This window comes from Ochotona princeps, chromosome X (assembly GCF_030435755.1).
Source record: "Ochotona princeps isolate mOchPri1 chromosome X, mOchPri1.hap1, whole genome shotgun sequence".
Taxonomy (NCBI): Eukaryota; Metazoa; Chordata; class Mammalia; order Lagomorpha; family Ochotonidae; genus Ochotona; species Ochotona princeps.
Genome location: NC_080865.1, coordinates 106,311,576 through 106,332,561, shown reverse-complemented (window position 1 = coordinate 106,332,561; position 20,986 = coordinate 106,311,576). Strand labels below are relative to the sequence as shown.

Genomic DNA, 20,986 nt, shown 5'->3' with positions numbered 1-20,986 from the left:
TGGCTGTCCTGTGGAGCACAAGGTACTGGCTGGGGATGGTGCTTTTCCTCCGAAATGCAAATATTTTATTTTCAGAAGTGACTCTCCAGCAAGCAAATAAATATCACGGGGGAGGGATCAGCATAAATTAGCAACGGGGCAGCAGGGAAGCCACGGGCTGCTAGGGAGCTGGTGGAGCCGCTGCAGCCCCTGGCTCACTCCAGGAGCTCGGGAGGCACTCTGCTGCTGACTCCCACTTGCTGCTGTCGAAGCTGCTGGACCCTGCGCCTGCTGTGGCCCACAGTGTCCAGTGCTCACAGGTCTGTCACTGTGTTCTCTACCAGGGCGGCAATCTGCTGCAGGCGGCAGGCCAGCTGCATCTTCTGGCCCTTGGGGTCCTCCTCCAGGGCGAGTATGATCTGCCAAAAAGTGGTGGGATACAGTGGAAAGAGGAGGGTACCACAGCAACAAGGCATCCAATGGGCAACCCAGAGGAAAGCCAAGCCCCGTCCCACCCCTCCCTCTCCGCCCCACCCTTGGGCACGCGGCAGGTCTCACCTGGTCATAATACCTGCGGATGTGGTGGTAGAGATCTTGCAGAGCCTCCAGACAGTGGGGGGCAGAGGTGTACTTCTGGGGAGGAGGCAAGGCAGGGGATGAGCTGTGAGACCCCAGCCTGGGCTACAAGCTCTGAAGTTTCTCCCTCCGCCCTGCCCAGGGGTGCAGGCTGAGCCCCCGGCTATGCCTCACCGCAGACAGCTCAGCAAGGGCTGAGTTCATGTCCTGGTAGCTTGCAGGCGAACTCTGGCGAATGTCAGCATAGTATCTGGGGGAGCCAGGCTCAGTCAGTGGTGCTGAAGCCCGCATGCCCTCCCTAGCCCCATGGGCACCGGTACCTACTTCTCCACCATCTGCTTGTACCGAGGAATCTCACGGGCGTAGAGCAGTTTGTTCACAGGTGAGTCCTGCTCCAGGTTGAGGGGGTACTAGGTGTGAGCTGGAAGGCTAAGGAGGCAGCTCTGCGCCCGGGGCCTCCCAGCCAGAGCTCCCTTGTGCTCACCCGGCCCACTTTGTGCTCTGAGATGGTGCAGGAGTCGATGAAGGTCTGGGCAATGACAGCGAGGATGGCGTCCACATTGTCTGACACACGCACATCGAAGAGCAGCTGTGGCTTCTTCAAGGCGTTCACCCAGAAGCGCAGAAGCAGGCTGGGGGCAGAGGCAGGGCTTTAGCTGCAGCTCCTCGCCCACCACGGAACTTGCTCTCTGCTCCTACCCTGCAGCCCAGCTGACAACCCAAGGCAGCCACACCACTGCCAGGGCCCCCAGTCCTGACCTGTGCGTAAGGCCCAGTTGCAGTGTGGTGGGCGCTGTGGCGTAGCACACTAAGCCTCCATCTGTGCTGACACCATTCCCATAGGCACCAGGTCTAGGCCAGTGCCTCTACTTCCCATCCAGCTCCCTGCTTTGTGGCCTTGGAAAGCAGTAGAGAACAGCCCAAGTTCTTGGGACCCTGCACCCAACGTGGGAGACCTGGAAGAGGCTCCTGGCTCCTGGCTCTGGATCAGCTCAGCTCTGGCAATGGCGACCACTTAGGGAGTGAACCAGTGGATGGAAGATCTCTTTCTCCCACTGTCTCTAACTCTACCTTTCTTTTTTTGCTTTTTTAAAGGTTTATTTATTTTTTATTGCAAAGTCAGATATACAGAGAGGAGGAGAGACAGAGAGGAAGATCTTCCATCTGATGATTCACTCCCCAAGTGACCACAACGGCCGGTGCTGCGCTGGTCCGAAGCCAGGAGCCAGGAGCTTCTTCCAGGTCTCCCACAAGGGTGCAGGGTCCCAAGGCTTTGGGCCATCCTCCAGTGTTTTCCCAGGCCACAGGCAGGGAGCTGGATGGGGAAGCTGGGCCCATATGGGATCCCGGCGCATTCAAGGCGAGAACTTTAACCGCTCCACCATCGCGCTGGGCCCAACTCTACTTTTCAAATAAATAAATATATATTTTTTAAATCAGAAGGCCCGGAGGCTAAATTTTTGCCTTGCACGTGCCAGGATCCCATATGGGCGCCGGTTCTAATCCCGGCAGCTCCACTTCCCATCCAGCTCCCTGCTTGTGGCCTGGGAAAGCAGTGGAGGACGGCCCCAAGCCTTGGGACCCTACACCCGCATGGAAGACCTGCACGAAAAAGCTCTTGGCTTCAGATTGGCTCAGCTCTGGCTGTTGTGGCCACTTGGGGAGTGAACTATCAGACGAAAGATCTTCCTCTCTGTCTCTCATCCTCTCTGTATATCTGCTTTTCCAATAGAAAAAAAATAAATCTTGAAAAGGCTCAAATGTCCCTGTGAGTCTGTACTGAGGGTGGGCATGTGGCAAGCCTGGCATCCAGTGGCTTTCCTGCAAGGTGCTGTGGGCAGCGGCAGCAGGCAAGACACCTGTTAGTCTTCCAAATGTGTAGAGTCTCCGGGTCGTCAATGCCGTGCTTCTCCGCCTGCTTGTCCAGGAAGTCAAACAGGTACTTGATGGCAATGGGCACGGGCCGGTTCACGCTGAGGATGGCCTGGAATGTGTCATCCACAAACTTCTGCAGCGTGCCCTGTGAGGCAGCGAGCAAGGTCCGTGTGTGCGGGGGCAGGGGGTGTTGGAAGCTGGTGCTCCGCCCCCGCCGAGATCATGCCCATCCCTACCCCCACCTCTCCCATCCTGGGGCTGGCAAGCTGCACTGGCCAGGCCGACCTTCATGGAGAGCAGCCGGGTGAGGTAGATCTCTGGGATGGTTTTGGCCCGCGTGCGCTCCCGCTCCCGCAGGCTGCTGCGCCGCACTTTGGCCCCTTCAGGCTCTTCAGTGGCCTTCACCAGGTGCCAGAGACGGATGCCGTCCTCCTCCGCGTCCTCTGGCATTGGGGGATCTAAGAAAATGGGGGGGCAGGGGTGGGGAGAACCCAAGTACCTATGAAACTGTGTCACATAATACAATGTAATTAATGAATTAAAAATAATAATAAAAAAATAAGTAAATAAAAAAAAAAAGAAAATGGGGGGCAGCCTTGGTGCACTGCCTAGCCGCCACTGCATGCTGTACAGCTGGGGACGCATGTGGACAGGGCTCTGGGGCTGAGGGACTCACTGTGCCCTGGGCCGCAGCTCCGGGCCTGGCTTTGTGAGACAGTGCCACCATGGTGTGGCTGGGGAATGAGCCCCACCGTTGCTCCGTCCGGGACCTGAAGGGAATTGGGGGAGAAGAGTTGGTGCCCCTGGGCTGGCTGAACCCCGAGGCAGGGCCTGCCCGTGCTTCTGCCCTGCCCTGCCCTGCCTGCACGGGCACCTTGTAGTGCTGCAGTGTGTTGAGTCTCTTCCAGTGGTTCTGAGTCACCGAGGTCAAGTCCTCGTCAGACAGAGTGAGGTGACCAGCCAGCCCTGAGCGCCACTCTGGAGGAACCAAGACAAACCAATGGCTCACACCCCGTCCCGGGGTTTCCCATTCCCATTTGCAGCACAGCAAAGTGGAGTGGCTGCCCGTTGGTGGAGGAGCCAGGCCTGGAGCCCAGGAAGGTGGGTAGGGAGGGCTCTTACCAAGGTCCAGGGCATGCACGGAGGGCCGCTGAGAGAAGGGAGTGCCTCTGTAGACTTGCTCCAACACCTTTTCCTTGACCTGGGTGATGGTGTCTGTATCGAGCACCCGGGCCGGCACGTGCTGCACCTCGCTGCTCCCCACAGCCTCACCAGCCCCAGGACCCAACAGCACCATTAGCGTCAAGGGCTGGAAGTCCACATCTTCCCGCAGCAAGCGGCTGTCATTCAGGGTCCGTTTTGCCTTGCCAGTCACCGCATCCACTGGCCCCTTGTCTACCTGGTACTGGATGGCCCGCAGCAGCATATACAGTGGCTCCCCAGCTACCTCCTGCAAACACCGAGATAGACCATGGGATGCCGGGTGAGGCCCAGCAAAGGGCACCGCAGGCAGAGGGAAGGGCAGCCAGCAGCTCAGTGCAACAGTGGCCGGTGGACAGAAGGCTGGGGCAGGCCCTGGGTTGCTGCTTTAAGCCCTGCTACCCCACATCTGGTAAGGGCAAATGGTGTGAACTCCTTCCGTTTTCCACTCCTCTCTGGCCATGCCTCAGTGGGCCTGCGGGGCTGGGACAATCACTTTCTCACCTGGCTGAGGCCTTTGAGGGTTCTTGGGCACAGGTCACAAGGGAAATGGGTGACTAGTAATGCCCATGTGGTGGGAGTGCAGGAGGGTGCCCTTGGGCTCAGGGCCGGCTGCACCCTGGCACTCACCTGCAGAAAGGTGTGCAGGCAGATGGACAGCCAGTTGGTGAGCAGCTTCTCCACCATGGTCTCCGTCCTGCAGAGAGCAAAGCCCTGGTTCCTTCCAGGCCTCCGGGGGGCGCCAGGCCAGCGCAGGGCAGTGTAGTGTGTGCTGAGTCCTGTCGCCAGCTGGGGTGAAGACGCACCTGCGTAGCATAAGCTTGGGGTTCTTGTGTACATAATGGGCTGCCAGGTCGCCAAGCAGTGTCAGCATGATGTCCGTGAGGTACTCCAGCTTGCCATGCAGCGCCAGGGACAACAGTGAAGCCACGTGGCAGCGGTCCCTTTGTGAGAAACCAGGCTGCTCTTCCAGGGTGTGGATGAGCTGCGCAGGGAGCCGGCCTTCAGTGGGGGAAGCAGCACGCATCCCCCAGCAGCCCTCAGCCCTGCCTCCCCACACGCCCGTGCTCTGGACACGCACTGTGAGCAGAAACAGCTTGCTGTTGAGCAGGTTGGAGAGTTGTGTGAGGCCCTGGCGTACGGTGGCACGGCGGCCCTCTTCTCTAGGCCACTCGAGCTCTGGCTGCAGCGGGTAGCCGCCATGGCCCGGGAAGAAGGCTCGCTCAGCATATGTGTGGTAGTCCAGGAAGGGGATCCCGCTGGCCTCCAGGTCACTGCTGAGGTCGGTCATCTCGGTCATCAGGTCTGTAGGTCGGGAGGCACCAGGATGTGGGCTGAGGCCAGGGGCGCCCTCAGCCCTGCCCGTGGTGGCCCACGTTCACGCATCGCCCGACCTGTAAACTCCTTGCGGCACTGGTCGCCCACGCCTGTCTCTAGGTTCTCCAGCTGCACCAGCACCTTCTGGTAGTCTCTCAGGGCCTGTTTGCTCTTGTGCCTGTGGCAGCAGGCCAGGCATCAGCCGCCAGTGCAGATGTTTCCCCCATGCCACCCTGCCCGTAGGCTCCGTCACGAGCACGCACAGACCCTCACCTGTACATGAGAGTGAGGAAAAGCACAGCAGCGATGAGCAGGGCCACGCCCATGCCCAAGCCCACCTGCGCCTCCACGGGGAAGGCACCCAGCGTAGGCTCTGCTTCGTACTGAACGTGGCCCAGGGCCAGCCGCACATTGCCCATCTGCACCTGCAATGGGGTCAGAAAGCCATGAACGTGGGCCTGTAGAGCCCGGCCCGGTCGCCAGGGACGCACACTCACCACAAACTGCGGCAGGGCGCCGGAGCCGTTGGCCGGCTGTGGGGCGCGTGGGGGCGGCTCGCAGTACAGGTGGGTGAGCGTGAGCGTCTTCACGCGGCACTCGCCGTCACCGATGTGCACGCGCACCTCCTCCTTGCTGATGCCAAGGTTGAGGCCCTCTCCCTGGGGCACACGGCAGGAGCAGCCTCAGCAGGGCCAATCCCCCCACAGCCCCACCCGGCCCCAGGTAGCCCGGGCGTGTGCCTGGCTGGCAGGTGCTCACCTCCACGTCCAGGACGTGGCCCGGCTTGAGGCGGTAAGGGCGAGTCGGCCCGTCCCGGCTGAGAGGGGCCAGGCGGGGGTTGGGCTGGTACAGAAAGCCCTGGCCCCCACTAGCGCTGGCAAAGTCCACTTGCACATTGTCTAGGGTGAAGAAGACGCGCTGGGGTCGCGCCCCATCTGGCACTGCGGGGCTCGGGCACAGCAGGAGGCTGGATGAGTTGACAGCACAGATGGAGGAGCACTGTGGGGAGGCGAGGCCAGGACATGGAAAAGCTGGTGCCGGCCAGGGTGCTGTGGCCCTCCATATTCCCTCATGGCACAGCCTGGGGCAGCCGTGTTGTGTCATGGGGGCTCACCTGCAGCAAGCCTCCATCAAGCTGAGTGCAAGCCTGGGAGTCAGCCACAGGAGCCTTGCAGCTGCTCCTCAGCTCTGGGGCCTGGGGCCGGGCCCCCAAAGCCTGGACCTCTTCCTCACCCTCCAGCCACACTGACAGTAGGGGCCGCCACACCACATCCAGGCCAGTGCCCCTGACTCGGATCAGCCGTCCGCCCCTGTGCCAGGCGGACAAGGATGTGTAGACAGTGGATGGTGCTGCTCTGCCCACCAAGTATACAGGGTGCATGTGCCCCCTCCCTCTGCTCCCTCCATGCTTCTCACCCCCGGAAACTGACGCTGGGCTCTGCTGCCAGCAGCTGTGGGTTGGCAGTGTAGTGGAAGGGGCTGCTAGCCAGTGTGCGTCGGGCGTGGCCGAAGACCACAAGGACCAGGGCCTCTCCTGGGGCAGCCTGTGGCATGGTGCGGCACACGATGGCGTCGGGACACACAGGCTCGCGGCTGCATGGTGCAGAGGGGCTCTCAGGTCTTGTAGTCCAGCCTCGGCCTCCCCCAGTGTGGGCTGAGACTGCAGGGGCTTGGTGGGGTCGGCATTCCTGGGAGAATATCATGCACACCCGTCCCCCGCCCAGGAGCAGGGAGGTGAGCGGCCCTGCAACCCTTGCATGGGCACTGCTGGGGACTCACATAGGACAGGGCTGGCTGCCCACAAAGGCACTGACGTTGCCCCCGGTCTGCAGGTGCTGCCCGTGGATGGTGAGCTGGGTGCCCCCTGCCTGGGGGCCCCACCGCGGATTCAGGCTCAGCAGCACGGGGTCCTGGGGAGGGGCACACTGCGATAGCATGGCAGCCTGGCTGCTGTTTTTGCTCCACTAGGCTTCTGGGGAGCCTGACTGCCATGCCCTCCTGGCTCCACAGCCTGCTTCTGTAGCTCCTCCCCCAACCCCACCAAGCCAGCTTTTCCTGTCAGCCTCCTCCCAGCTCCTGCTGGTGCCGCCAGGGCACAGACCTGGGCTGAAACTCCTAGATGTGATTGTCTCCTGGGGGGTGGGCCACGTGTAGCCGGGAAGCCCCTGCCGCTTGCTGCTCCCAGCATGGGCTCCTAATGTAAGGTTCAGAACACTGCCTCCTGCCCCTCTCCACCGTGGGACCACTCTTTGGTGGCCACTGACCTGGTAGGTGAACTGTTGCCTTGAGATGCCTGGTGGCCGACTCCTGATGGCCACTTGCACTGGCCCAGTGGTGCCGTTGGGGGCGGGCGATGTCACACACACAATGCTGAGGAGCCGAGGTGCCATGGCTTGCTCAGGGCCTCAGGGCAGCAGTGAGCAGCCTGCCAGCTGCTGCCTGGGGCCTGCCCCTTCCAGCCCTGCTTGACTTGTGGGCCTGTAACACTCTGATCCAGGGCCTTGTCTTTCTTGGCCACGAGCCTCCCGTCTCTCTGGGTGGTGGGTTTCTGAGGGCCTCCCGGGAAGGCAGTATGCCTGCTCCTCCTTTGCCCCCCCTCCCCTGCTGGCCCTCACCTCCCCCTGGATGCCTCACCGAGCAGAGGTGCGGTAGAGAGAGGGCTCGGGGCTGCACGGCCGGCCAGCCACACTGACGGCAGCCTGCACGTCGTCGAAAGCCCGGCCCAAGTTGGAGCCCAGGATGGTGAGGGCTAAACCTCCCTCTGGGGGGCCAGTCAGCGGCTCGATCTGCAGTAGGGAAGGCTCTTGAGTGGCTAGGAGTAGGGTGAGCAGTGGGCAGTGCAGGGAGCGAGGGCTCATGGGATAGCTGTGGTCAGCTCAAGAGCTGTGGTGCTCACCTCATCAATGCTGGGCGCAGGGCAGAGGTGCTCCTCGGCTCCCTGTGGGCACAGCGGCCCGTAGCGGCAGGCAGGCTGGCTACCACCGCACCATACGCAGCCCAGGCTCCCATTGGCCCCCTGGCAGTGGCTGCAGTCCGGGTGGCCCACGGTGCAGTCGTACAGGGTCACTGGGGGAGTCAGGCGTGCACTGAGGCACTGCCCCCTGCCCCCGTGTACCTCACCCTTGCTGGGCCTGCCCCTGGGGCTCACCGAGAAGAGCGGCAGCATTGTCCAGCCTCTGGGCCTCGCCCCGCGTGACATGGATGGGCACAGAGAGCTCCCGTTGGGACAAGGATGGCTGGAACTGTGGGTGGAGAGCAGGGTCAAGGTGGCTCCACCTGCTGTGTCCTCCGAAACATCGTGACAGTGTTCCCACTGCCTATGTTCCTGCCATGGACGGACCCAGGGCCTGACACAGAGCAGGCTCTCACGTATGACAATGGGGAAAGCCAGGCAGGCACAGGGTTCAGGGAGCCAAAATGTCCAGTAGCAGGCGCTCACCAGCTGGGCTTGACAGTGGATGAGACCCGAGTCCTGAGCTGTCTCCTCCAGGGAGGCTGCCAGCTTCTGCACCTCTCCAGGGAGCTCCAGCCAGCAGTAGTAGGAAGCAGGAAGGCCCTGGGGGATGCTGTGGTTAGGACCCTGGATCCTCCCATCTCCCGCAGCCCTGACTGGTTGGCCTGTCTGACCACTCACCCGGAAATACTGAAGATTACGCACATGCAGGGCCACTCGGCTCTCCCAGCCCACAGGCACCAGTGGGGAACTGGCCAGACCCTCAACCTGGGGGCATGCCCCTGGACCACGCCCTGGGCTGTCCACCTGGGGAGACAAGAGCCCTTAGGACTGCAGGGCACAGGTGCTTCAAGCTGGGGGCAGGGAGCTGGGGCTCCCTCTGTGCTCCACAGCACCGAGGCTCCCGCACCTCCTGGGCATTGTAGACAGTCTTCTCGCCTTCTGGGCAGTGCTCTGCATACACACAGAGGCTGCTTTGGGGGCACCAGTGGCAGCGCCACAGGCTGCTCACACAAGCGCGGCACCTGCAGGGGTAGGGGATCTGCTCAGGCTGTGCATTGTCTGGGGTTGCCCCCGCAGGCAGCACAAAGCAGACTGAGGACTCACGGGGCAGCCACTTCCAAAGCTTGGATGGCACTGCAATCGTAGAAGGAGAAGTTGGTGGTAGCCACGGTCACATCTTCAAACATCAGGGCCAGGGCCAAAGTGATGTGGTCTGGGAGGGGGAGTGGCAGGAGAGCAGGTCACGTGGCTTCAACTCCCTCCTAGTGCCCACCTCAGGTTCCCCGCAGAGGCCCCTCACCTGTGCCTGGCAGGGTTGGGGGCAGTTGGGCTTGCGGAGGGGTGATGCAGGCCACATGGGGGCCTTCCACGTAAGCCAAGCTGTCATAGTCCCCAAAGGCACAATGGAAGTATTCATCCACAGCCAGAGTGGGCAGGTGGGGGACAGACAAGGTGACCTGGGACACATGGAAGGGAAGGAAGCAGGAGGGTGGAGTGAGCTGGTGGCTGGGTGTGGCAAGCAAGGAGCCGGCTGGGGCAGAGGCTCCGAGGGGTGAGGAGCAGAGGAAGCAGCCGGGGTCATAGGCATGGCATGCACTGTGCCGGTGCTTTACCTGAGCCTGCTCCTGGCGAGGGTGGTGGGTTGGCCACAGAGTTTGGATGTGCAGGCAGTGGCTGCCCTCCTCGTAGCTCCACAGCCACTGGTTGGGCTGCACAGCTCGTGTGCACTGGCCTTTCCGGGTGCACCTGCCAGGTCACCATGTGGGTCTCAGGCTCCTTGGGTGACCGCTAGCAAGGGGATTGGGAGGATGGCTGGGCTGCAGTTCAGGGAGTACGGAGAGTATGGGGCTGGGGGCTATGCTGACAGAACTGGGCCAAGCACAGAGGGCTTTGGTGCCAAGCTGCAGACTTTGCCCTTGACCGTGAGCTGCCAGGGAAATGCTGGGGTGGGCCATGCAGATTGGCCTTTGGGTTGCCATAAAGGATTTCTGTTGGGCCTACAGTGGAGCAGGGGTGGGCCAGGGGACTCTGGCAGCTCTGAGGGGGTGGGTGCACAGGTGAAACAGGGCAAGGTTGGGGGAGCGGAGCCATGTTGAGAGGCTGGTGCCAACTAGTTGCATCCCTGCATGGGAGAGCATGGGCCTGAGTGACTAGGGTTGGCATCCTGACCCCTCTGAGCTGCTGCCCAGGGGATAGCTTCCACTCTTGCTACCCCTTAAGCCGGGATGCGGGCTCCATGCTTACCTGCCTTGGAGGATGCACCAACCACACAGTGGATCCCGGGCCTGCAGACAGCTAGCGCAGTCTGGAAACTGGGGGCAGGTGGCTACAGGTACACGATCCAGCTGGATGGGCAGGGAGATGGTGATTAGAGAGGGGCAGGCCCTGTGGCCCTGGCCTCACCTGGAGCAGCCCTCACCTGCTGGGTGGTCAAGACGTAGAGGTGGCTCCCGTCGCTGTCCAGCAGCAGGTCTGCACTAATGGCTGAGCCTGGAGGCCCCAGCTGCTGGGAGTGGTACATCTGCCCTCGGGAGCCATTGAGAAAGACCTGCAAGCACAAGGCTGCTCTGGGACCCTTCCCAGGGAGCCACAGTCTCCGGCTTCCAGAAGCACTGGGAGTGAGGCCATCAGACTGTCAGGCTGGAGTGACAAGCAGGTCACAAGGAAGCCATGGAGAGAGACTTCCAGGACACGTTAGCTGTGAGTACCAGCCACTGCCTACCCTGTCCACCCTGGCTTTGAGCTCCCACTGGCCAAACAGGGCAGGGCCACCTCAGGAGGCCCCTGGGCAGCCATCTGGAGCCACTGGAGGGGCAGGGTGCAGGCTGAGGGGTGAAGGGAAGCAGGAAGCTCTTGGAGTCACAGAGGAGGGCCAGGGTGCACCTGAGCAGGCAGTGATCCTGGGCCCAGTGTGGTGCCCTGCTGTATTTCCGCACTCACCTTGTGCAGGCAGCCTTGGGTGTCACCCAGGAAGGCTATGGTGTGCCCGTCGACCTCAAGAGCAGCCACAGCACTGATGGGCTGCCCGAGGTGCAGCACAGGCCAGGCCTCCAGGGGCTGGCGGCCAGCGATGGGGCTGGGTGTGTGCTCATCGCCACACGGGTATGACTCCGGTGAGTCCTGGATGGGCAGGGAGTGGGAAAGCAGGTGCTGTGTCACGAGGTGCCACAGAGAGACATCCCAGGGCTTGGAGACTAGGGTTCGAAGCCACAAAGCTCTCCCAGGAGCCGAGTGGGGGTGTTGCAGCCCCCCCCTAACGTCTCCCGGTCCAGAGAGGGGTGAGTAGGCAAGGGCAGACAAGGGCGGGCCACTCACAGGAGGCAGGGTGACGCAGCGTGATGTGATGCCATATTCCACAGTGGCTTCTTCCACACCGCTGGGGCCCCGGCCAGCCGCTGTGTAGCACAGGCGCCGGGCCTGCTCCATGCTCCTGTCCAGTTCTGCCAGGGGGAAGGCACACAGGGCCGCCTGGGCCCCCTGTGGGCCTGCAGCGAAGGCCCCCAGCAAGGTGCCGGGGGCAAGGGAGGCAGCCTGCACCAGACCCTGGCCCCGGCATACGAGGGGTACTTCTACATAGGAGTAAAGGTTGGCATCTCCCAGGCACACCCGAGCCACATAGGAGCGGTACTCGGCTTGGGCCCGGGCTCCGCGGCGGCGGAACACGAAGTAGGCTGAGTGGGTATCAGCGAAGGCAGCCACGTAGCTGTTGTTGTAGTCGGAGAAGTCGCCCACCACGAGGCGGCCCAGGCCTTCACTGGAGAAGGGCTGAGGCCCAGAAAGCTGGCGCACAGTCAGGGGTGGCACCCCAGCCGACAGCTTGCCCGCCAGGCCTCGGGCTACAAACAGCAGGTCTCGGCCCGGCACAGACACCACCAGGCCCACTGTGGCTACCCCGGGCGTGTTGGCTGCCACAAACTGCCCGTCCCCAGGGTCCTCAGCCTGGTACAGCACTTGGGTCACGTCCCTGAGGTCTCGCTTCTCACATACACCCTGCCTCACCTGGCCGCAGGCCACAAGCTCCTGGGCTCGGCCACTCAGTAGCAGTAGCTGGTTGGCGTTGTCGGTGAGCTGGGCCTGGGGGCACTCGGCTGGCTCCCGGAAGGGCAGGCAGTCAGGACTGTCCACGACAGGGCCAGTGATGGCCACTGCCTGCAGCTCTAGTTCAGGGCTCAGCTGGAAGAGGCGGTTCACAGCGCCCACATACAGTGTGCCCTGGCCTGGTGCCACTGCCAAGTGGTTGAAAGTGGTATTGGGCGCTGAGAAGCGATGGGCCACAGTCAGGGGCTGTGGCCATAGGAGCAGCAACAGCAGCAGGAGGAGGCCAAGGCCCAAGGGAGGTTGGGGAGCCGTCATAATACCTAAGGGAGAGGCGCACATGAGGCTTGTGGGGGGCGAGCACCACGCCCCTCTCCCAATGGCATGAGTCAGGACAATGCGTGGGACAGAGAGCAGAGAGGGTGGGGAGGGGGAACAGAAACAGGGCTGACAAGGGGAACAGGCCGCAGGAGACTCCCAGGGAGAGGGAGGGCAAAGGCAGGGTGGGTGGGTGGGGGAAGCGAGAGCAGGGCACAGGAGTCGGGGAGGGTGCAAGCCTAGAGAGGAAGGTGTTTTTTCCTCTCGCTCTTGACAGGCATCTGCACTGTGTGTCGGGGGTCCCGTCCAGTCATACTTGCGGAAACAGAGGGCTGGCAGTGACAGCAGGCAAGGCCTGGCAGGTGCCGAGGGATGGTGCCGAGGCTATAACCCAGGGCACGTGCTACAGAAGGAAGATGGGGCAGGGTGGCTGTGTCATCACAAACCAGACAAATTAGGCCCCCGTGCAGGGACTTGGGGACACGCACAACACTGGGGACAGACATTGAAAGTGCAATTCGAAGAGAGAGAAACTGAGGCAGCTGTGAGCTGCCGGCCAAGACACAGCCAGAGGTGGCAAGAACTGGATGACTGACTAGGGGTGGTCAGGGTAGGGGCAGTCACGGGGGTGCTGTGCACGGGCCCGAAGGAGGTCTGCCCCTGCCGCCTGAGGTCTACAGGTTAGAAGCGCTTGAGCATGTCAAGGGAGGAGAAAGGTGGGGTGCGGGCTAGGGGGAGGGCATCCAGGCTGTCGTGCGTGGCCCCCACTACAGCCTCAGGCACAGCTCTGCCAGCTGGCCACCTGCGTGCACCCAGAGAGCTGGCACCGTGGGCAGAGGTCTGGCAAAGGCGACAGGCAGTGGGGCATGATCCAGGACCATGGACCTGGCTGTGTGGGTATGTCCACCCCAGGCCCGAGTGCAGAGCCCTTATCTGAGGAGTGCAGACGGATGCCTGGGCAGCGGCAGCTTAGAGGCGGGGAAGCTGCAGGATGCGGGCACCCATGTCAAACCTTCCTTGTGCGTGCTGAGCCCTCCCAGGGACATGGGGCCCAGGCACTCACCGGCAAGAGGCTGCAGCAGAGGGCTCGCTCAGCTCCCCTAGGGCAGTGGGGACAGGCACAAGATGGCTGTGGGGGGCATTGTCCTGAGTGGGAGGGTGACAGTTGAGGCTCAGCCCCATTCACGCCGGCCCTGGGGGCAGGGCAAGGGCCTGGCGACCGGGCTCCGCCACAGCTGGCAGCTTTGTCAATAGCGGCCGGGCCAAGGCAGCCCTGCCTCCACCCCAACAATGGCTCCTCTGTCCAGAGGCCCAGACCAGGGACCCACTATCTGGTGCTGGTCTGAAAAGGAGGGGGGGCTCCCTGCCACTCCCCATCACTCCCCAGGAGACACCCCCTAGGATCTGGGGACAAAGGGACAGCGTTTGTAGCCAGCCCTCCCCATCTGACCTCACGACCCGGTGCCCGCTGATGGTGCCCCTCCTTGCATCCCAGTCTCTGTGAAGGGCACAGGGCAGGCCTCAGAGTGCCCAGGATGGGGCCAGCCTCACAGCCTCAGCCCTGGTAGCCTTGGTGCCTGCTCACTGTGCCAGCCCTGGTCCTCAATGCCAGCCTTTGTCTGGCTGAGGGCAGAGGAGGTGCTGACAAAGGCAGAAGACCTTCGCCCCCCGCCCCCAGAAGACTGGCCAAGCAGCCCACAGCCCTCAGTCCTGTGGGGGCATGTTGGTGCTGGCTGGTGCCAGGGGAGGATGTGCAGTCACCAAGACCCCAGTCCTTGTCTGCTCTCAAGGAAACGGCTGGCTGTCTGGGCCTAGACCCCTCCTTGCCCCGCCACCCGTGGTGTAGGGAGAGGCACCTGCCAACTGTCTTCCCTGCTACTCCCCCAGAGCACCCTGGGGCCACTAGCCAGGACCCCTGTAGGAACAGGAGTAGCTATTTCGGGGTTCCCACCTCCCAGCCAGTGCATGGCAGTGGGCTCCAGGGCTCCAGGGCTGGTTGGGTGGCTATGGGGGTAGGGAGTCAGGCAGCAGCCTCCCTGCTCTGCACTCTACCCTGGGCTGACTCTGGCTGCTGGAGTCTGAAATCCCTGTTCCCAACCTCTAGGCTCCAGGGCCACCCTGGTGGGCAGTGCCCATAGCCCAGGCAGTGGGAGGTGTGGGCAGAGGGCAGCTGTGGCTCCTGTGGGCCTTCACCTGAGTCTGGCAATTCAGCCCTGAAGACTGGCTACTCCTCAGTGTAAGTCCGCCTGGGGCTGACACCCACCCCTCATCATGGCAGGGCCCCGTGCCCACACCAGTCCCAGCTCCTGCTTACCGGGCTGGGGCGGGGCTGCCGGCCGGGATCGGACAGCAGTCGGCAGTGCCCAGAGTGAATTGCCAGGGAGTCCCAGCCTCCCTCCCCACAACGCAATCGCTCCCAGCCCAGCTCATCTCTGCTGGCCGGCCCCTCCTGGCCCGCCCCTTTGCCCAAGAGTGCAGGGCAGGGCGCTGCTTCCCTCTGCTGGTTGAGGTAGGCATGGCAGAGGTCTGACTGTGGGCCTTTGCCTGGAGCAGGTGAGAGGTGGTGCCCTCGCTCCCACTGCATCAAAGTGCCTACTGTGTTCACAGGGGTTGGCACATTTACACCTCCCAGCAAGACCCGATGGCTATTCTGCTGGCTCACACAGGTAGGGAACCAGAAGCAAGGGAGGTGAGGAAACCCACACACGGGTGCTCAGCGAGGAGGGGGCAGCTCAGCAGTGTATCGCTCGAGCTTGCCTCAGACAGTATTTCCCTGTGTTTTGTTTTGTTTTGCTTTGCTTTTCAAAATATTTATTTATTTTTATTGGAGAGTCAGATTTACAGAGAGAGGGAGAGACAGAGAGGAAGATCTTCCATCTGCTGGTTCACTCCCCAAGTGTCTGCAACGGTTGGAGCTGAGCCGATCTGAAGCCAGGAGCCAGGAGCCTCTTCCAGGTCTCCCACGCAGGTGCAGGTCCCAAGCCTATGGGCTGTCCTCGACTGCTTCCTCAGGCTACAAGCAGGGAGCTGGATGGGAGGAGAGGTCACCGGAATACCAACCAGTGCCCATATGGATCCCAGCACGTGCAAGGTGAGGACTTTAACCACTAGGCTACTGCACTGGGCACTTGTTTTATTCTATTTAAATTTTTTTTTTCTATTGGAAAGGCAGATCAGATTTACGGAGAGAGGAAGAGACAAAGATCTTCCACCCACTGGTTCATTCACTAAATGGCTGCAATGGCCAGAGCCAAGCCGATCTGAAGCCAGGAGCCAGGAGCTTCACTCCAAGTCTCCCACGCAGGTGCAGGGTCCCAAGGCTTTGGGCCATCCTCGACAGCTTTCCCAGGCCACAAGCAGGGAGCTGGATGGGAAGTGGAGCTGCCGGGATTAGAACCGGCGCCCATATGGGATCCCGGGGCGTTCAAGGCGAGGACTTTAGCCGCTAGGCCACGCCACCGGGCTGAAGCACTGCTTGCTCGCTCTTTCTTTCTTTCTTTCTTTCTTTCTTTCTTTCTTTCTTTCTTTCTTTCTTTCTTTCTTTTTCATTTTTAATTACATTTCATTTTATGACACAGTTTCATAGGCTCTGGAATTCCCCCACCGCCTCCCTGTGCCCTCCCGCCATGGTGGATTCCTCCACCTTGTTGCTGTATTACATTTCAATTCAGTCAAGATTCTTTCATTGCAAGTGTATACCAAGTATAGCATCCAGCATCTTATTGTCCAGATACATTCAACAGTTTCTTGGGGAGACCATCTCTGGTCTGAAGGCAGAGCTGGCAGGATATCATCCCGATCAATTTAAAGCCACAACATAGCATCAACAACAATTTACAACATTATGGAATCAATTGACATGGTATTGAGTAATCAATATGTTAGAAAATACAAGTTCTTAACCACATCCTGTGATTACTTCATTGACATTTCAATTTTAGTTTATACACATCCGGCTGCTACACACGTTAAAATGGCTATGGGGTGCTTCAGCTGTCTCGTGTCTATTTTCATTTTTGTACTTAGTAGCTATTATAGTGTTGAAGCATAATTTTTACTGAACTTGGTGGATTTTAGGATAGTCCAAACTGGCTTATAACTCTATGCTTCTTTCAACCCTGGAATGCCTTAACAGTTGGAAAGGCTGCCAGCCCAAGATTAAGGTTGCTAGTAGGCTTGGTTTGTGCTGAGGCTGCTCCCCTCCCCTTGGCTTGGGGCCAGACAGGACCGCTGGGACCTTCCACCACTTGATCTGGAAAGTCAGAGCCAAGTGTGAGTGGTGTCCTGTGCCAGCTCTCCAGCTTCTGCCTCTCACGTTTGCAATTGCTTCTGTCTCGTTTCTGCAGTGTTTGGAGAAGTGCTGAAGCTGCGCTGTCCCAGGAGGCTGAGTCGGGCTTGCCACGTGCCCTTTCCTGCCTGCAGCTCTCCTCGCTGTCTCCGCTTACATTATTGCCGGAGGCATGTAGTCTTCCTAGTTTCAAAGCAACAACTTTTGCCTTTTTTTAAAAAAAATAATGACTTCATTTTATTTTGGATGATGTTTACATAGTTGAGGGGAATGTGTGCCCATGTGGACCACTGATTAGGGTGGGGAGGGTCAAGGACTGAGGAAAAGTGGGTGAGAAAACTGCCTCCAATCTCCTTCTTTGTCTTCCTGTGCCTGGGGGAAGAGGCGGAGAGAAGGGGGGAGGCCGCTCCCAGCAGCCCAACCGCATCAGCACCCTTGAATGGGGGACTGCCACCCCATGTCATCCCAGGGTCCCCGATGTGGAGCATGTTCTGAGGGTACTGTTTAAGTGGTTTTGATGGTTCTGAGATGCTGCCACTCAGGACCCTTCTTGCCACTCAGTGACCTTTCTTCTCGTGTGCAGTGGGTGTGAGTCCCCTGCTCTGCCATCGTGAGGCGTGCCTCAGTGCAGTCTGAAGCACTTCCTGCCCTGCGCCTTCCTCCTTTTCAGACTCTGTCTCCTGGGCACACTACAGTTTCCCACACTGTGCTCTTACTGTTGCTCAGTTCTCCGTGTTTTTAGTTGTTTGTTAGAACTCTACCTGGGTGATTCATTATCTGGAGGTGTGCTATTCCGTTCAAATTTCTAAACATAGGGGAAGATTTAAGTCAAGCTTCATAAGCATTCTTATTTTTTTTATATTTATTTTATTAGAAAGGCAGATTTACAGAGGAGAGCTAGAGTGAAAGATCTTCATCCACTGGTTCATTCCTCAAGTGGCCGCAGTGGCTCCAAAGCCAGGAGCCAGGAGCTTCTTCCAGGTCTCCCATGCAGGTGCAAGGTCCCAAGGCTTTGGGTCATCCGCTACTGCTTTCCCAGGCCACGGCAGGGAGCTGGATGAGAAGCAGGGCTGCTGGGACATGAACTAGCACCTATATGGGATCCTAGAGCTTGAAGGGGGAGGAGTGGCTAATTGAGCCATTGAGCTGGGCCCACAATCTATTATTTTCTGCCACTCTGGTTGAAGAATTGGCTCTGAGGATTCCAGTGCTTTTACCACTTGTAGAGACTTGTTTTGTGGCCAGGAAAATGGGGCATTTTTGCAAATGTTCAAAGCTTCTGAACTTGGGACATTCTTTAGCTTAGATTTCTTCAAGTTTTCATTGTCCTTGTTATTAATTTTGTCTGCCTTAACTATCAGGTCCCATAAGAAAGGAGGTGCTTGTTTCAGTGACTTTTTAAAAAATATTTATTTTCTTTTTATTGGAAAGTCAGATATACAGAGAGGAGGAGAGACAGAGAGGAAGATCTTCCGTCTGATGATTCACTCCCCAAGTGAGCGCAACGGCCAATGCTGCGCCAATCCGTAGCCAGGAGCCAGGAACTTCCTGCAGGTCTCCCACACAGGCGCAGGGTCCCAAGGCTTTGGGCCGTCCTCGACTGCTTTCCCAGGCCACAAGCAGGGAGCTGGATGGGAAGTGGAGCTGCCGGGATTAGAACCAGCATTCATATGGGATGCCGGCATGTTCAAGGTGCCGGGCCCGTGGTGACTTTTTTTGTTTGCTCCTTCTTGGCTTTATGCTCATTCAAAGTCCCAGCTTATCACTGACAGCGACTTCTATTCCAATGGCTAATGTTGACCCTAAAGCCGACTTTTTCCGGTATTCCTTCCTGTCCACCTCTCCTGAGATCAGCAACAAACCTTAGGTTCCAGATGTGGATCAAGCCCCAAATGAGAAATGGAGCACCCGTTCTATACTGCAAGTTCCACGCTGCCACTTTTTGCCAGGCCCATGGCCTCTGCACCTTCTCACCCCTGCCCTCCTGGGTGTTGCCTCTCTTGCCAAGGGCACCTCCAAGCCAAAACCCAGGGCCCCTGGAGCTGGTGCAGTGGTACAGTAGGCTCAGCCTCCGCCCGCAGCTCCAGCACTCCACATGGGTGCTGTTTTGAGTCCACTTGTTATCCAGCTCCCAGGGCCCAGCTCCTCTTCCTTCTCTATCTAGTGTCTGTCAAAGTTCTTTGTCTTTGGGCCCGGCGGCATGGCCTAGCGGCTAAAGTCCTCGCCTTCAAAACCCCGGGATCCCATATGGGCGCCGGTTCTAATCCCGGCAGCTCCACTTCCCATCCAGCTCCCTGCTTGTGGCCTGGGAAAGCAGGAGAGGACGGCCCAAGGCTTTGGGACCCTGCACCCGCGTGGGAGACCCGGAAGAGGTTCCTGGTTCCCAGCATCGGATTGGCGCGCACCGGCCCGTTGCGGCTCACTTGGGGAGTGAAACATCGGATGGAAGATCTTCCTCTCTGTCTCTCCTCCTCTCTGTATATCCGGCTTTCCAATAATAATAAAATCTTTAAAAAATAAATAAATAAAAAATAAAAAAAAAAAACAAAGTTCTTTGTCTTTATTTTTTTGAAGATTTCTTTATTTATTCGAAAGGCAGAGTCATACACACACACCTTCCTTTCTTGCTCTTGTTAATTCCCTAGGAATGGCCTGATCTAACCAAGGCTAAGGTACTCCATTGTAGCCTCCTCCATGGGTGGCAGGAACTCAAGTACTTTGGCTGTTGTGTGCTGCTTCCCATGCACATCGGCAGGAAGCATGATTAGAAGTTTGTAGTAGCTGGGATTTGACCGAGGTGCTTTGAAATGGGAGGCATGTCTTCCATACAGTGGCTTAACATGCTGTGCCATAATGCATGTGCTGCGCCCATGGTTTTCTCTTTCTCTTTTTTAAAAATATTTATTTTACTTTTATTGCAAAATCAGATACACAGAGAGGAGAGACAGAGAGGAAGATCTTTCGTCCGATGATTCACTTTCCAAGTGGCCGCAATGGTCAGAGATGAGCTGATTCGGAGCTAGGAGCCTGGAACCTCTTCCAGGTCTCCCATGTGGGTGCAGGGTCCCAAGGCTTTGGGCCGTCCTCGACTGCTTTCCCAGGCCACAAGCAGGGAGCTGGATGGGAAGTGGGGCTGTCAGGATTAGAAATGGTGGCTATATGGGATCCTGGTGCACGCAAGGTGAAGACTTTGGCCACCAGGCTACCACGCCAGGCCCAAGCTATGGTTTTCTAATGGGCAGATCTCTGCATGGCTCATGGGATGCTCGCTCCTGTCTCACTGCTTTGTCATCCATCTGTGTGTCCATTCACCCATCCCTTCCCCAGCCATCTATGTATACGACCTATAGGCAATCATGCCTATGCTCTCTCTAACCGCCTACAACTTAGCTACATATAATCAACCACCTGTTTATTTATGTCATCAATCACCTATCATTTATCTACCTCTATGTACCCATCTTTGACACATCTACCCATCCATCTCTCTACCATTTCTGTTTATATCCATTGTCTGTGTGTCTGCTATGAGCTGAATATAGTTTGTCCCCTCTGAAACTCAGACTGGTGCATTTCTCCTGAGGATGGGCTGCCTACCGCAGGAGGCCAGCTGTTCCCCACACACTCACTTGGACTTGCAACTGTGAACCCAAGTAAAGCCTGTTCCTTTGCACATTACCCACCACCATCAGCAGCAGCGAACGGTGAAGCTGCTGCCTGTCGCCCATTTAGCTGGCTAGCATCTATTCATTTCTCAGTTGTGTATCACTCTATCATGGCAGTCTATCAGCTGTCCACCTATCTTCTCTCAGTTACTATCCAGCATCAACTTATCTTTTGTGGTGAATGCTCTCTGAACTGGCCCACGCAGTGTTGAGGAGCCCCACAGTGCAGGGCAACCGCCATCTCTGCAGAAACGCAACAGCTCCGTCTCCCCCAAAAGGCAGCTCTGCATCCCCTGCCCCCTCCCCCACCCCCCGCCGCCGCAGCCGTAGCCACCTCTCGTCTGCTTTGTGCCTCCGGGACTTTGTCCTGCCTGGCTACCATAAATGGAAGCGTAAGATGTGTGACAACACTGAGCATGACTTTGGGGACACAGCAGTGCTTTCTGGGTTCACTCATGTCCCAGGGACATGCTGCATGCCGCGTTTTCAGCCATCAGTACACCCCACGTTTCCATCCTACAGGCCACTCTGACCGAAGTCCACGGTCCTGAGTGTGGCCTACAAGGTGTGCCAGCCCAGCCCCTTGCTTCACTTGGCCCTGAGCCTGGCACAGGTCTACAAGTCTGAGTGTCCATGGTCCTCTCCCACAGAGCCTGGAGGGTAGAGCCACCTCCTTTCCTAAATTCACCCCATTCTGCCCGCCTCCCACAGGTGGCCTGCAGCCTCTCCCTTTGTCCCCGAAGCCCCACGACCAGGACACGAAGGCAGGGAGGTATG

The 20,986-nt window shown here is 58.9% G+C and overlaps 1 protein-coding gene across 1 annotated transcript; it reads right to left on the bottom strand.

The window, feature by feature from the left end:
- Positions 1 to 49: 49 nt before the first annotated feature.
- On the bottom strand, positions 50 to 13,478 carry PLXNB3 (plexin B3). Its single transcript, XM_004598895.2, has 36 exons — positions 13,320 to 13,478; positions 12,573 to 12,659; positions 11,219 to 12,261; positions 10,844 to 11,023; positions 10,323 to 10,451; positions 10,148 to 10,248; positions 9,517 to 9,649; positions 9,204 to 9,360; positions 9,008 to 9,116; positions 8,811 to 8,925; positions 8,582 to 8,707; positions 8,387 to 8,503; positions 8,096 to 8,189; positions 7,844 to 8,013; positions 7,582 to 7,733; positions 7,212 to 7,317; positions 6,727 to 6,857; positions 6,364 to 6,540; positions 6,062 to 6,257; positions 5,707 to 5,946; positions 5,445 to 5,606; positions 5,221 to 5,372; positions 5,025 to 5,125; positions 4,712 to 4,935; positions 4,437 to 4,615; positions 4,261 to 4,327; positions 3,553 to 3,880; positions 3,305 to 3,408; positions 3,107 to 3,200; positions 2,716 to 2,888; positions 2,415 to 2,575; positions 1,040 to 1,187; positions 880 to 944; positions 730 to 805; positions 538 to 612; positions 50 to 398 (listed from the first exon to the last, which is right to left on the bottom strand). The coding sequence occupies exons 3-36, from the start codon at positions 12,254 to 12,256 to the stop codon at positions 294 to 296; spliced, it is 5,685 nt and encodes a 1,894-aa protein (XP_004598952.2). The 5' UTR covers positions 12,257 to 12,261; positions 12,573 to 12,659; positions 13,320 to 13,478; the 3' UTR covers positions 50 to 293.
- Between the last annotated feature and the right edge of the window lie 7,508 nt (positions 13,479 to 20,986).